Raw genomic sequence first — 16,826 nt, 5'->3', positions numbered from 1 at the left:
CAAAACGAGCAGAAATAGTCATGAAGGGTCAATACAGAACATGATTCTTTTGTCTGTGTCAATAGAGATGAAAATCCATTCAAATCAAGCCCCTGCTTCTGTAGTGATGGTTCTGTGAGATAACATGGTTTGAGTCGTGGTTTGAAATACCCATGCATGTTTGTTTGTTATGTGTTTGCTTGTGCAGAGGTGTGTTTGATTCCATGTTAATGTTGATGTTAAGGTGCATGAAAACAATTAAAAGAAACCGCTGAGAAACTCACTCATCACCACTGAAAAAAGAACAGTGACTTTCAATATTGTGTCATTTTGCAACTTTTGAATTTTGACCTTGCCCCATATTTCAAGGCACTGCACCCCCATGTGAACGATAATCATATCATGTAGGGTATCATTTTAAAGAAAACTAAATGATCTATTCATTTATATTAATTACACATTGATATATACTAAAACCGATGATGAATTATCGATCAAAAAAAAAACGCTGAGAAACTCACTCATCACCAAGGAAAAAAGAACAGTGACTTTCAATATCATGAATATTGTGTCATTTTGCAACTTTTGAATTTTGACCTTGCCCCACATTTCAAGGCACTGCATCTCAATGTGAACCATAATCACATAATGTAGGGTATCATTAATTTTTAAAGACAACTAAATGCTCTATTCATTGCTATTAATTACACATTGATATCTACTAAAACCGAGGAGGGATTATCGATCAAAGTCGGATTTCCAAACTTTTTTTGAGGAGTTTATATATACTCCCTTGTCAACTCTGTAAACCAGCGAAGTGGGAGTTCTCCTGAGTAAACTGTCTGGGAACATCATCTGGATTGGACAATGAGTGTCCTTAAAATGAGCACGGTGCAAAGTTCGATTTTAGGTATATCAAATTTGTTGACACAAATCCCACCGATTGGTAAATCTTTCGCAGGGTGCACGTTGAAGTAGAAACAGACGTCCAGTTTGAATACATATTAAAATAGTATTTCATATTGCTGCCAACATGAACTAGAGAAGAGAAACGTTACTGCTGATGTCAAAATGAATGTTTCTTGTATTCTACCGAGGTATTTAATGTCTGGTTTAAGAAGCAAGTTTTCTCGATTGCTCGTCAGATCCAGTACCTTCAACCTACCTGTCATCGAGTAAGTCTTTTCAGTGATTATCCTTATAGACTAAGCATATAGTTAAGGAGTTAATTAGATAAGTAGTTGTGACGTATAGCCGGCCTTTTGTTCAATTCTCGAAGAATATCATGTGCATGTAAGACAGGTACAGGGGCGGATATTGATGGTTTATTATCATTAAAAACTTTAGTGGTTTTAAGAAGTTCCACAATTATCAAAGTGAAGTCCACTACATTTTAGTCATGTTCACCAAACTTTGCAGGGAATCACTTTGGTCCGCTTGGAGGTCAAATTTATGCAGAAAAGTACAATGTTGGTTCATTGTTTACTTGTTTTTCAATGGGACTTTGACCCCCCCCCCTTTGACCCCCCCCCCCCCCCCCGGGGGGTGTCACTATTCACATTACATGTATCTGTATAGGTCGGGGGAGATCGAAAGGGACTGCTTAAAGACCTTAATTCTGAGTCGTCGACGTTTTCCTTAGGCATGTTAGGATGAATATTTAGCTTCAAGTGCCGTTTTTGAAGTTTACAGAACAACAAGAATGACACGCCCTATACTGTAGTGACCTTGGTTGATTCGGTCCCTCTTTCTCTTAAAAATGTTCTTCAACATTTTACTTAGACCAAAGGGACGTAAGAGTTCTTCATATGACCCAAAATAATATTTAAAAGAGTATACCATGATTTTATTTATGTTAAGGACTGTTCCGTGTTACCATGACTACTCGTCAGTAAGGACCAAATACACCTTGAGTTACATCCATGGTCATGACGTCATTCCCAATTCACCTGTTCCTCCTATAAAGACTATTGGTGAGTTTGTTGATGAGAGTACTGAGAAGTATCCTGATAATGATTGTGTCGTCTTCTCAGAGAATGGACAGAGGCAAACATTTCAACAAATCAGAGACAAGGTGAAAATATAATAATTGAAATTGAAATTGAAACTGAAGATTGTGGTAAATAAAGTTTCAATTTCAGTTTACATGATCATTATTGCAACCGTATACCTCTTGGCAGATGCATATCGGCTGACTTAAAGGGGCTTTCACACCGAAGTTTAGGAAAGGGGCATGGGCGGGATCGAAATTTGGGATAAGGATCGAGAAGAATGTTTGCTTTTGTCATTATTTGCAATATGTTCATAATACTTTCATCGTGTTTACCTTTTGGTTGAGATGGGTGGTCATGTAGGATTGGTATGTGTGTATGGCTCTTACTTTTTTATTTTGATAACTTTTTTTTTCATGTCTATCGATCAAAGACAATATACGTAACATATATGCTTACAGAGAAATATTGGCATACAGAGACTTGTTTTTTTTTTTAATGTCATATTTTTGTTGTTGACCCCCCCCCCCCCTTCTTGGTAATTCCTGATACCACAACAGATGTCGAGTTATATCGCACCCGGAGACCAAACAGGATTATTTGGGGTGGTTTTTTTATTTTTTTTAAACATATATACATTTTTCTTGATATGATTTTGAATTTTCTTCCCGAGTGGTGTCAATATGGATGTCATTTCATGTAGGTAGATTTAGTCACTTCATACTGCCCCCATCGTCTGAAAATCATGTTTATTCTTTTATTTCAGGTTGATAGTTTAGCTGCTGGTCTAGTCTCTCTTGGAGTAGTAAAAGGTGATAGAGTTGGTATCTGGAGTCCAAACACCTTAGAATGGATCTTAACTCAGTATGCTACAGCTAGGATTGGTGCAATCCTTGTTAATTTAAACCCAGCTTATCAGATCACTGAGATTGAATACACGCTCAAAAAGGTTATTAAATCCTTTATCACTTTCATGATATGCTTTCTAATTATTTGTCGTTTAATTAAAATATGTACATATATAATTTTTCTATGATTACCGATCTTAATGGATAGAATAAACTCCTTCAAATTGAATTTTCAAGATATCGATTTTGCCCCATGTGACTGAAGGGCATTTTTATGAGACCGTCATCAATTTCAAGCCGAACCGCTCACGATGGTGGTCTCCTGGATTCATTGATTACTTGTTTTTATTTTTTTATAAGAGAAAAGTTTATATTCACATCGTCATTTTTAATTCATTATATATCATGACTCTATTGTTTATATTTTGGAACATCTTTGTAAATTTATTTTTATATTATGAATTTTATCATTTTGAACACAGAAATAAAAACAGATAAGTAGAAAATGAAAAAGTCATTGTTTTACTTTGTTTATTTTTACTTGGTTTATTATATTGCCCATACTTCGTATAAAAATCTTTCCATCAAAGGGTATAATATTCTCAATATCATTTGTACAGGTTGGCGTTAAGGTTCTGATCGCGCCTGAGAATTTTAAGACCCAACATTATTATAAGATGGTAACAAACCTCTGCCCAGAGATGACATCCATGATTGGAGCTGGTAAAATCAAAAGCAAAAGGTAAATTAGCTTAATCTGCAAGTAAATAGTTGCTCTTATCTGACAGTAAATAACATGGTAGCTGGATGAAACCATGGTAATCGTTGAGTGTTGGATTTTTTTTTTTCAATTCAACAGTAAATTATTTTGTGTATTATGAATATATCAAATCAAAACATGAGGTGACGGTGTGAAATGTTATTGATTCTATTGGAGATGGAAGGAGGTACATGCTTGCAATGGGTAATTTACTCTTTCGATATCTAATTCGTTCACATTTTTTTTTTGGGGGGGGGGTCGAGATGAATTCAAACTTTTAAAAAGTTCGTTCACTAATTTTTCTTATCATGGCTAAAAATTGTGAAAACGAATATATGAATATTCATGAAATTGATGTTAATGCTAATTTTTTTTTAATCAAAAGTGTCATCATATACCTAATTTACAAAATCACCTGTTAAATTGATATTTCTACTAGCCTCCCTGATCTCGAGTCTGTAATCATCTTTGACAGCGAGAGTGTGAGTTTGCCAGGGGCTTATGCTATTAATGACGTCATGAATATGGGACGAACTGAGCATTATGACAGCATTGATCGCTGTAGGAAAAGTCTCCAATCTGATGACGTCATCAATATCCAGTTCACTTCGGTAAAACAATGAGTTTTATTTCGGGGGGGGGGGGGTAATTACGATGTAACAATGTAGTAAGCGACTTATACTACTCTTTAAAATACTTTAAACAAATCTCAGATTATGAAAGGTATAAACCAGGATGTGCTGGCGAGAGATTCCGTTCTACGAACTAGCCGTTACTACAGAGTTTAAAACTGTCTGTCGTATTTTTATGATTGTCCAATTCACAAAACTTTTGTCAAAATTTTGGTTGGTATTGATAACACGTTCTCAAAAATGACAGCCGAATAACATCCCTATACCGAGTACACAGTGAACTAACAACTCCATGTCTTAAAAGCAATTTTAAAAGAGGAAGATCAATATTTCATAACGCTTGATAAAGTTACCATGCTTATTAAACTTAAAAGCACCATTATCTCGTTGTTCTTATGACTGTCCATCTTGTCATCTATGCAGTTTGTTCCTTTTCCATCATATATGATATTTATTTTATATGACATCATAATTTTGTTGAGCGTCTCTTTCCTCATTTAGTCAATTTCTCCATTGTTCTGTCTCTGCTTTAATTTCACAAATAAATGTTGTAGCATCTCGTAAAGGAATGATACTCTTAATAGATCGTTACTTTCATGATTGTTTATAAAATACTAATTCTTCTTTAATTTTAAAGGGTACTACAGGGATGCCTAAAGCCACCTGTTTGACTCATTACAATCTGATTAGTAATCTCAGCATTCAATCATTCGTTCATTCGGTGAAATGTGAACAGGTAGGAAGATATGATGATCATTATTATAATGATTGTGGCGATGATGTTGATGATGATGATGATGATAATAACATGAGGGAGAATACAAATAATGATCATAAATATAATAGAAAGCTTGATTGAAGGATTTTATTGAAAATATCCATTCTCGCAGTACAAAGACTGAATTGCAATGGTTACAATGTATGTACAAGATAAAATAAATAATACAATTAAACATTTGATTCGAGAAATAAATAGTAAATGAAATAGTTACATGCATGCACAATTGAAAGTAGTACTTTTTGTAACAATTATTAATGAGAAATAAAAGTGTATTCACTGGGAATAAGTTGTACTTTTTCGGACTTTGTCAATAATTCATATATGGCATTGACTTATGAAATGGGTATCATACGAAATATTGAAAGTTCGTGTCTAAATCATGAGTTTAGAAGGAAAACTAAACAATATGTATTGCACAAGCCTATAATGATAACAACAGCAGTCCTCTATACTACTACTACTACTACTACTACTACTACTACTACTACTACTACTACTACTACTACTACTACTACTACTATACTACTACTACTACTACTACTATTACTGCTACTACTACTACTACTACTACTACTACTACTACTACTACTACTACTACTACTACACTACTACTACTACTACTACTACTACTACTATTACTACTACTACTACTATTACTACTTCTACTACTAGAGGTTTTCTACAACAGTAAGGAAATGAATATTTCAGTGGAGTTCTAAATTACCTCTCTGGATATGTTTAGGCAATAGAGGTATAATACTTCTAGTTTTGATCGTACCATATTTTGTTGGCATGTTTTTTATGAATACTTTTAACAGGTCAATTGTTTGCCTGCTCCCTTGTTTCATACCCTTGGTATGTCGACATCGCTCTTCGGAATGATGAGGGGTATGACCACGGTATATCCATCAGCTGGTTATAATAGTGGAGATATACTACGTGCTATTCAAGATGAGAAGTAAGTAGATTATGGCTAGGCTTATTAAAAAAGCTGACTCCATACGATGAATAGGCATTTTCAGAATAATATCATGAGCTTTCAATAAAAAAAAAACTCATGAACCAATGATGAAATATTACGGTGACTTCAGAAACGGCGGATCACCGCTAAATTTTTGGAAATCCCCCATCGATCATTTTTACGAAAAGTTGAACTATGTCACTGAGCAAGCGACGCGATGCCCCCACTATTTTCAGTTTTAACAGTAAACTTCATGAGACATCTTCTGGGATCTTAACTCCCTCATTACTTTTGTACATATTTTACTAAAACTTAACCAGAAACAAACAAAAAATATTCAAGGGACGCGCATTGTTAAGTGGGTTAACAATAATACGGAACATTATCGGTGCATTTGTTGCAAATGAAATTTCAATTTTAAATTATCGTATTGTGACGGAAAATACAAATATATACATATCCATAATCTTGTTTCTTTTGAAAGATGTTCACATTTCTTCGGCCCTCCTACCATGCTGATTGACATGTTACATCATCCAGACTTTGTGACCTTTGACCTTAGTAGTTGGAAGACTGTGTATACTGGTGGTAGTCATATACCAATTGAGATTATTAGACGAGTAGCTGAAGAAGTACCCTCTATCAACGAATTACTTGTAAGATTTATTTTCTTTCGTGTGGGAGACAGTAGACAATATATATATAACGGTGATTATTCAAGAAAGAATGGTTTTAAAAACTTTCATATTTTTCCTGAATGGGACACGCAAATGCACTATATATTATATTCTCCCACTTTTAAATTGTAGCTTGATTTAGTCATTATAATCTGAGCAAACGTAATTAGGATCAGTCTAAACACTTTTCCATTGAAGTGTATACATATTTTTATTTATTCCACGAGTTTTGAATGTTGATTTCTGGATGAAAAGCATACTCTACAATGGTAATTGTGGGCCGTCATTTAACATTTTGAGAACAGCATCTATTCATTATTAATATATATATTTTTTTGGTCAGTTGGTTTATGGAATGACTGAGTCTACAGGAGCCACATGCTCGACCCTTAATAGTGACCCGGAAGAAGTTCGTTACTCCACTGTTGGAAGACCCATGCCATGGAGTGAGGTATTCATAGTCTTTAGATTAATTTTACACATTGTAATATTTTGAGGGATTTTTTTTTATTACCTTGTCAGGGTAGTCACTTTATAGATTGTCTGATCTTCCAAGAATTCGTTGAAAAGTGTTCCGCTAGACATCCAAATGTTAAATTTGTTGTGGGCTTCTACACTTTAATTGGTTTTAAGCATGGGTGTCGATCTGTTTTTATTAATTTCAGTTTAAAGGGAGCAGTTGCTTTACTAGTCTATAAAAAAAGGGGTAGACATGGCGTAAAGGGCAAAATTTATAAAAAGCTGTGAGCGATCGAGCAAAATTTTGACATGATATTTTAAAATATGTTATCATATTTCACTTATTTTATTTTATTCCTTTTTTTCTTGATCGTAATTTTTTTTTGGGTCCATTCCCCAAAACCCCACATCTGTATGATAGCTGTATTTCTACAACAAGGCTAGGTAAGGGCTAGATCAATATTGTGAGCGCGAAGAGCGAGCTGAATTTAAAAAAATACCTGAAAATTATCAATTTTGAGGACTCTTTACGGTTTTCATGGTGATATACAATTATACACTCTTAATTTTCAATTCTCACTTTTGTTTTACATACGTTCTCCACTTATTTGCATGATGAACCTGAATAAAGCAAACTACCAAATATCAAGTGATATTCAAAAGGGTGGTAAAATGAACAAGGCACACCATGCGCTTGGTTGCGGCGATCGAGGGACAAAATTTCAAAAAGATAATACCATGTATTAAAAACCTAAACAAGAAAATGTTATGATATTTCATCCTGTAATTTTATCTTTCTCCATCCATCTGCTTGTAACAGTTTGTGAAAAGAATGAAATTTATGACAAAACCATATCAATTGTCATAATGCGTAACTACGATTGCCATCATCATCATTATTATTACTATCTTTATTATAATAATTACAATGGGTATTACTATTAATATCAATATCTTCTTCTTCTGCTGCTTTCTTCTCCTGCCTCATCCTTCATTTTTGTTGTTTTTCTTTTCCCATTCTCAATGGTCTTTAAAACATAATTACGATTTTCAAAGACCGACACTCTTCAATGATCTTATCAGACAGACATATTTTGGTAGAAGGATTAAAACAAGATTATGAATTATTGTTCTATGGGAAATAACAGTTTTAAAACGATAAAAGATTATCCAAAAAAAAATCACTCAGACATTGTATTGGACTATTGGTACCGGTGTATTGTACAAAATCACTTGTGAAAGAATGACAAATATTGCATCATGCCAAAGTTTGATGTAGATAATGAAGAGTTTGTCTTGATTCCGTGGCGCAACGGTAGCGCGTCTGACTCCAGATCAGAAGGTTGCGTGTTCAAATCACGTCGGGATCAATCGTAGTTTTTTTTTAAAACTAGATCCTTTATTATTTCTTCTTCTTTTCCTTCTTCTTCCGGTCTTCTTCTTCTTCTTCGTCTTCTTCCTACTACTACTACTACTACTATTATTAGTAGTAGTAGTAGTATCATATTCGTTGTAATAAAATATTATGATGCTTAGATTATTTTGGGTGGGTTATAACACAGGCCATCCCCCACCTGAAATATTGAGGGATATTCCCCCCCCCCCGGACCGACACCCACGGTTTTAAGTAAATGATTAATATACAAATTCTGTGAATCACCATCATCATCATCATAATCATCATCGTCATCAACAAGGCATCCCCACCACTACCCTCGTCTACCACCACCGTCATCTAATGATCACCGTCATCGTCGTCCTCATCATCAACATTATCATTGATGCTATTTTTCAGATGAAAATATCGAATCCGTCAACTGGTGATGTAGTCGCTGTAGGAGAGGAAGGTGAACTTTGCATCCGGGCTCCTTGGGTGATGGTTGGTTACTGGGGTGATGAAGAGAAAACAAAAGAAACATTAGATGATAAAAGATGGCTTCATACAGGGTAAGAAACGTTCGTTTAGAAAATATGAAATAGGTGTACGCGTCATACCATATCGATGGAGTCGATCTAAGCTTCATACATAGATTTGTACATTTATAGATTTGCCAATTCATTTTTCTAGATTTTTCCAATCTCTCATAACTTTTTTCTTTTTTTTCCTTGTCATTTGTCAATCAGAGATTTAGCCAAAATGGATTCTAATGGTTACATCAGTATTGTAGGTCGAATCAAAGATGTTGTAATCAGAGGAGCAGAAAATATATCAACTATCCAGATTGAACAATGTCTTCATACCCATCCTAAAATAGAAAATGTTCAGGTAACCATGACAACTATCCCTACAGTTAAGTGTCACACAGTGTGTTCACATATGTGAACATATTTACACGCCGTTAAAGTGCTTAAATTCAACAGTGTGAAGATGTGAACACCTCGACACTGTGACTGTTCACATCGTGTTCACATTGTCGACTATGTGAATATGTGATTGTTAAAATGCTCAAATTTAACAATGTGAAGGTGATTTCACATTGCGTTCCACACGTGAACACACTGTGTTTTTCCAGATATGAATATCAGCATACTTAAACGTGCCACTCTTCATCAAAAGAACCTGATATTACCTTTTATAAAAGTTTAAAGTCTACCTGGCATCATGGGTATTGTCTTTTCTAGAGAAATTGTGTGTGTGTTGCCTTGCAGTAGTATTAGGTTGTAGTTTTATCTAGTATTTTCTTTGAAGTAAATATGGTTATTGCTTATTCTTTTAACCTAATTGTGTATGTAGGTCGTTGGTGTACCTGACGAGAGAATGATTGAGGAACTCTGCGCATGCGTAAAGCTGAAGGCAGGAGAATCCTGCACAAAAGAAGAAATTCAAGAGTTTTGCCGAGGGAAGGTAATGTCTATGAATCTTAGATTTCATCTTCGTTTAGTTCATTTATAAGCATAAGAGCATGCGAGAACGTGTTCGTTTAGAAATTCCAAAGCCTTGGTCCAGTAGATACAGGATTAAAAAATCTTAGATGCATCTATCTTTATTTTACGTCCGTCGGAGAGAGTGTAAAGCCATCGAGAAGAAAATTGTCAACCAGGTGTTTTTACAGTACATATTACAGAATACATTCAATGAAAATAAAATATATACGAGAATGAATACGTAGGTGAACATGAATATAGTGTATCATTTTGTTTCAATGTTCTCCTTCTTAATATTCCTCTTCTCATTACTCTTGCATTTCTTAATTGTTTCATTTCTTTCTGACCCCCATCCCCTCTATTTTCGCTCCATCCCTGGAGTCGACTATTACTCAATCCTCCGTCGTTTCTATTTCTCATCTAATGTTTCTATTGTTTGTACTTCCAAACTCGACTTGTCACATTTCTCTTGATTTAAACCTTCTTTTTGTCGTACTCTTAAGTTTTGCTATATTGATTGTTTGTATCTTATATTCGCTTTGTTGCTAGTATATTAATCTCATGAATATTGAATTTATTTTACTGATTATATTTTGTCCTTCAGGACCATGATGTAAAACAGCCATTGTGCTGATACATGTTTTTATCCTGAATAAATATTTTGAAATAAATAAATAAATATTATGTCGATGTTTAATTATAAGTCATGCCTATCAAGATAATCCCCTCTCTTTCTTATTTTGTTTGTTCAGCTATCTCATTACATGGTTCCACGATATGTTGAGTTTGTGAAGACGTTTCCACAGACCACATCTGGAAAGGTAAAAAAGTTTCAGCTCAAAGAAGAAATGAAACAAAAACTCAACCTAGAGGAGAAAAGAGACTGAAGAAAACGTAAAGCTTATATACGTGGTTGTTATCTACCATAAGACTGGATAAGTTTTGCAATTCATTTTCAATAAACGGCACTATCAAGGAATGGTGTTGACACAAATATGAATCGGCAAAGACAAGGAGCTGAAAATATATCAGTAAATAAATAAAAGAATTGAAATAGGCACTAATTATACAACCCGGGACATTGAAATGGTGAAGTAAAAAGCTCAGATAATAACAGGAAAGGGGATCTTCTCTGCATAAATTTATTTCCATGTTCAATTCTTTACAAAGGGGCGTCTAACCCACCCATGTGATATTGAAATAGGGGGTAGAAGAAAAAAAATGCACAAAATATAACGTTTTATTCAGATACGACCTCTCCCATTTCAAAATACACTGTTGCTGCCCTTGGGTCCATTAATCAGAGGTGAATAGGGGTTATATTTGTGTATAAAAAATAACATTTGTGACAATGTTTATTCAAGGTAATCAGTAGCTTTGGTGGAAACAATCGAAATAAGAGTTGGTTTATGATAAGGGTGACTGAAAAGTTTATTAACAACACTTCAATGAAATGAAAATGTTCGAGGCAATATTTTTCATCGAAGGAAAGTTTTAAAATCCAAACCAAGTCTTAATTGATAATGAGCATAACCTATTGAGTTTAATCAACAGACTGTTATTTGTTATGAAGAAAAATTAACTCACCCCTGGCTCAAAGATATATCTTTCATTTAGAAATGTAGGAACTCCCTAAAACCCTAAAAGGTCTGGGGCCATGATGCCCCCCCCCCCCCTCGACGCTTCGCGCAATATTTCCGAAACACAAAAAGATAGCGCCGCAAAATTTTATGGCCCGTATTCTGAACTCGGTTTTAAATAAACCCTGGTTTAAAGTTGGGGTTTAACTATGGAGCGCCAATTGGAACACAAATCACTATCAGTACATTTTCAATTTATTAACTCATATGACACCCAAATTGTTCATAATTGTCTCGGAATGATAACTGAAGTATTTTTCTTCATTATGAAATCAAAAAGAAACAAAATAGTAAACATAGGAAATATACAATATAAACATAATTTTGAAATTTTTGGCTCCCTATAATTTTAGCACAGAGTTAGACCGTAGTCTAAGTTAATTCTGACTTCAGAATACGGGCCTTCTTTCTTTGAAGTCTCGCGCAACGACCATGCATACGGGTGTAGCATCGCGACGCCACGTGACTTTTTACGAGACAATGTCATGCCGAAAATGGCTAATTTTTATACTTTGTGTACAAAGTCTATGGGAGATGAAATTCATAAAAGGGTGTAATTTTTCATTCTAATTGGTCTGCTCAATATTAATTTAGGGTTTAATTTAGTTGTTAAATGGTCTGTAATAATTTCTATTAAAAACAATGAAAAACAAAAGATAAAAAAACAGAGAAATACATAAGAAATTCTAAAAACAACGAAATGCATAAGGGAAAAAATGGCTTTCGCAATTTTTCTTTAAGAAAACCTTTATATTAGAGTACAAAGATGACATCTGGAAAAAAAAACAGGAAGAAGATTTGAAGTGAAATTGGGAGTTGAATTTGCAAATAATGTTTTTCAAGAATTAATAAATTTGCATATGTTATTCATAATGAATAAAAAATATTTATTTTCAGATTTTTTTAATACTGGCTTCTAGTTAATGTGGCAAAGAATATGCGTGACAAATTTCGGCGCGATCGCGCTATTGGCGGCTGAGATCAGAAGGGGGGTGGGGATCATGCCCCCCAGTCCTCAATACATCTCAAATAGCCCAGTCCTTTAAGGGTTAATGTGGTTTAGTTACTCAAATTCTTGAATGTCAAACCAACTGGATCTGATATTGAATAAACTATATTGTCCTTAATTCGATGACTATTCAAAATGCATTGATAATCAGAATAAAGGAATATATTTTACATTTTGTCTGTTGTTTTTATCGGATAAACGGAATAAATTATTGACATTCGAAGCACGTTATTGATCACTCGATTTCTTAATTTATTTGACGAAAGTGAGGGTATGAAATGGATGACCAAACCCGTATAAGGCTAAAGATAACTGCCATAAGGGCCACACTGGATGCTTTCATTATTTGCCAGAAAAAAAAAAAAAATCTCTTCCCAATTATATTTGAACGAAAACACTGAAAACAATATTGTTAAAAAAAGTCCTAACAATTCTCTCTTTCTCCTATATCCTATACACTCCTTCAATTTTGTCTTAACACTCTTAGAAGGAAGGGTTAGAGGGTTCAAAGCTTGCCCCGTAATTGGAACCTTTAAAGGTTCTCCATAAAAGGTTGTGTATTTCCTTGAACAGCCACTTTGGAAACTTTTAGGATCTTTTAAAACCTTTCAAAGTTCTTGAGTATGTATAGAACCTTTGTGCTGTAATTTCTCAGCTGAGTAGGGCGATCCATCCAATGTTATTTATCATGTATGATTATGTTGTAATTTTGTAGTTGGGTAAATCAAATCAAATCAAATCAAACCTTTTTTAGGGGAACACTCTTTCTCGAGGATTGCAAATACGGGACAGAAAGGTACTAATTCGCACCATTATTTTTTTCTGAGTGTATTTTCCCCTTCTCTCTCCTTCCTTTCTTAATTCCTTCCTTCTTTCCCCTCTCTTTGTTTGTTTCTTTCTTTCCATTTTTTTACATCAATCTTACATCCTTCGAGAAAAAAAAGGAATAAATGTGATGTTATACTATGAAATAAAAAAAGAATAAGTGGGATATGAATGCCTATTCAGGAGAACATACCTTGAACTGTTTCATTGAAATGTCAAAACTTTAATATTCCTTGACAAAATTTAATGATTTTTTTCAGTGTTTTGTTTGTGAGATTTTACTCAATCCTTGAGTACCCTTTCCATAGATATAATTAGAAATAACTAGATTCTTGTGAAAATAAATATATTCTATTATTGACAATTAAATGGTATTTTCTTTTCATTTTGACAAGAAAAAAAATGTCTTCTATTAGTGTCTCTCTGATTAATCAAAATGTGAGCAGATTGTGTTTAGAGTATACATTATTATCAAACACTACTTTCACTACAATCAATATTACACATGAATATCTCTGTACGCCACCTATTATAACAGAAAGACAAAAATAAGATTTTATCTGTGAATAAATAACATTTAATGATTTTTACCTCCAAATAGATTATCCACAAGGTGTACTAAAAATAGATTCTTCAAAAACAGTTCCTTCTGATCAAATTGATAAAATGGATGGTCAGGAATGTCATATCTGACAGATGTAGGGGGTATTTCATTAAACAAAATAATAGTCAATGAATTTCAATGACTATATGTTACAAGCTACTGAATTGCTTGCATCTGATTGGCTGAGAGCACATTTGTCAATGAAAATCACTGACAAGATGCTTTATGAAACACTCCCAATCTTATACAAAGATAAAACTTCTAAAAATAAAGAGCAGAAACGGACTGAGGGTTGACAGCATTTTCCAATTTTATCAACATGCTGTCACATCTCAGCCCTTTCAACAGATGACTTACCCCCTCCCATCCTCACAGTGTACTAATATCATTCTCTTGATTGGCTTTAGCTATAACCCCTACAGCCCTGTAAACATAATGATCATCGGAGCACATGATGAACACTAGATGTATACTAACCCGCATTCGCCCACAATCAGTATTCATAAAACAATACTCATCTAATTGATATCATAACATCAGAAATGAAAAGAATTATGCTACCTACTTATAAGAAAATTTTCAAAATATCAATTACATAAATCAACCAAGAATTTCAAATAAAAATAATCTCATTTTAAATTCTAATTCATGGGAACTATTGTTCGAGAGGAACAATGACATTGGAATCTTTACAATGACGTAATGGGGTCTACGTTTTCATTCCACGATGATATTATTTAACTTTGCATATTGTATTAAGCCTTATCATAAGACCAAATAATACAAAAACTCACATTTGAAGGGTGTATATCCATTTTCAAAGAAATAAAATGAGAAATGATTTCCTTGCCTTTACCAAATGTTCTAATAAAATGTTCTTGACTTTTGCAACAAATTTGTATTAAAGCAATGGACACACTCATTTTAGAAGCTAGTTCTGTTTCTAAATTTGTATATAAAATATTGATACAAATACACTTAACTCTTGTGCAGTACAAAAAGTGACACAAAAAAGCATATATTTCCATATCACTAAACTGACATACACAATTGAAACAATGAGTTAAACTAAGAATGCTTTGTGCCCTTCTCTTCCACGAGGTTGGCTTTTGTGCTTTATTTTGATTACTTTGTACAAAATGTTACTATTAGTCCAAATTTTCAGACTTTGTTTAATTTTAACGTTAAACCCTTTCTGGTGGGTGTTTAATAAAGCTGTTCATAAGTTAAGAGCGACTTTAAGAATGACTGGTGATCCTTTCTTGTGGAAAATAATCACCAATGAACATTTAATGGTAAATATCACTTACCACAAGAAAAGATCATCAGTCATTCTTAAAGTCACTCTTAACTTACAAACAGCTTTATGAAACAGCCCCCTGAACAGAAGGCACTGAAAAGTCCCTTTCCAGAACTTGAAGAAGAAACAAACTTAATATATGACTCAGTGCTATGAACCACAAATCTCAGGGTAAAATGTGACTTAAAGACCTTGATTAATATTACAGAAGTCTTGAAAAAAAAAAAATCCTGAACTTGATGTCTGCCGTATACTTTATTGTTCGTATTGATTTAAAAATATCAAGGAAAAAAATAGAATGAAATCCATGCAGACACTTTAAGATATATGTGACTAGTATGTAATTTCTAATAATAAATTAGGATGGTGTTTATGTTTATTTGTTTATTTTCACTTATTCTTGGCACTAAAGCATGATTTTCAGAGGCATTTTTTTCAGGGCTTTATGTTAACATGTCAGACACGGCGTTACAGCTCAGGGTTTTTTTTTTCAAAGTGAAATCAATGTCAATCAATGTCTTTGATGCAAACTCAATGATGACTACACATCAACTGAGATTGATCTGAACGTGCAACTCAGAATATAAGTGCAATTTCAAGTAAACCAACTCTTTACAAAATACCTATATAGGGTATCTACAATCATCTTTATTAGCTATAGGAGGGGGGTGGGGTACTGAGTCATTGAATCACTTTCAATAGTACTGTTTACATCAACACTTTTCAAATGAGAACATGAGAATCATTCAAGTTGACATAATGCTTGCAAGCATAACGATATTGGATGTTTCTCTTTCTTACATGAATTCCAAAAGGTCCAATTCTCAAGGATTCTGTAACACAAATGTTAGCAACTAATCCTGTGATTATTTACATTTTTGATTGTTCATTGTAGTCAATGCAATTAATCATAAACTTAGATCTATGATCAACTACTAAGCTTTATGAAACAGAGCCCTGGGTCTTGTTCCCTAAAAGGATGCTGCAAGAAACTCATTTGCAATCAATTGCAAAAATGCAATCAAGTAATCAATTGCAAATTAATTCATACTTTCTGTGGCAAAACGAAGCAGACCTGAGATTCGAGGCAAACTGCCAGACTATGATTATTTTGGGGATTTATGATTGATTTTGAGTCCATATATTGATTAGCAATTGACGATGAATTCCTCTTGCAAACATGAAGCAACTGGGCCATAGTTACATACATCACACACATATAACCATGCACTTGGTCAAACATTCAAAATATATTAAAAGATGGTAGGTTTCACACATCCAGCTGTTGTACTTTTTGTGTTTAAGTACACAGTAAAATGCAGCTTAACATTTACTAGCCCACAGGCAAAAACCCCAGCTTCTAAAATCCTACCAGAATTGTCTGAATTTTCAGACTACATGGAGGGAATGGGAATTATATACTGTAGGTTCTCCAAACACGAAGCTGGAACTGAAGCAAGATTTTACAAATACCTACTTAACGATTGAAGAACCA

The 16,826-nt window shown here is 33.9% G+C and overlaps 1 protein-coding gene and 1 non-coding gene across 2 annotated transcripts; both read left to right on the top strand.

The window, feature by feature from the left end:
- The first annotated feature begins 891 nt into the window (after window positions 1–891).
- On the top strand, window positions 892–13,822 carry LOC129260193 (medium-chain acyl-CoA ligase ACSF2, mitochondrial-like). The gene is made up of 13 exons (XM_054898220.2): window positions 892–1,154; window positions 1,840–2,053; window positions 2,737–2,919; window positions 3,439–3,560; window positions 4,018–4,189; window positions 4,848–4,946; window positions 5,810–5,949; window positions 6,437–6,608; window positions 6,973–7,080; window positions 8,884–9,035; window positions 9,213–9,354; window positions 9,823–9,933; window positions 10,706–13,822. Exons 1-13 carry the CDS (start codon window positions 1,051–1,053, stop codon window positions 10,838–10,840), a joined length of 1,854 nt encoding a protein of 617 aa, XP_054754195.2. The 5' UTR covers window positions 892–1,050; the 3' UTR covers window positions 10,841–13,822.
- TRNAW-CCA (transfer RNA tryptophan (anticodon CCA)) lies at window positions 8,387–8,458 on the top strand. The gene has a single exon. It is a non-coding gene; the product is annotated as a tRNA-Trp (tRNA).
- Window positions 13,823–16,826: the final 3,004 nt, after the last annotated feature.

This window comes from Lytechinus pictus, unplaced genomic scaffold, assembly GCF_037042905.1.
Source record: "Lytechinus pictus isolate F3 Inbred unplaced genomic scaffold, Lp3.0 scaffold_19, whole genome shotgun sequence".
Classification (NCBI taxonomy): domain Eukaryota; kingdom Metazoa; phylum Echinodermata; class Echinoidea; order Temnopleuroida; family Toxopneustidae; genus Lytechinus; species Lytechinus pictus.
This window is presented reverse-complemented; position numbering and strand designations above follow the sequence as displayed.

Bases quoted from the DNA above. Each gene is read 5' to 3' on its own strand.
- LOC129260193 (XM_054898220.2), top strand. From the start codon at position 1,051: ATGAATGTTTCTTGTATTCTACCGAGGTATTTAATGTCTGGTTTAAGA. The intron at 2,920-3,438 runs GTTATTAAATCC...TCATTTGTACAG, and splicing joins TTGAATACACGCTCAAAAAG to GTTGGCGTTAAGGTTCTGAT. The intron at 3,561-4,017 runs GTAAATTAGCTT...TATTTCTACTAG, and splicing joins GGTAAAATCAAAAGCAAAAG to CCTCCCTGATCTCGAGTCTG.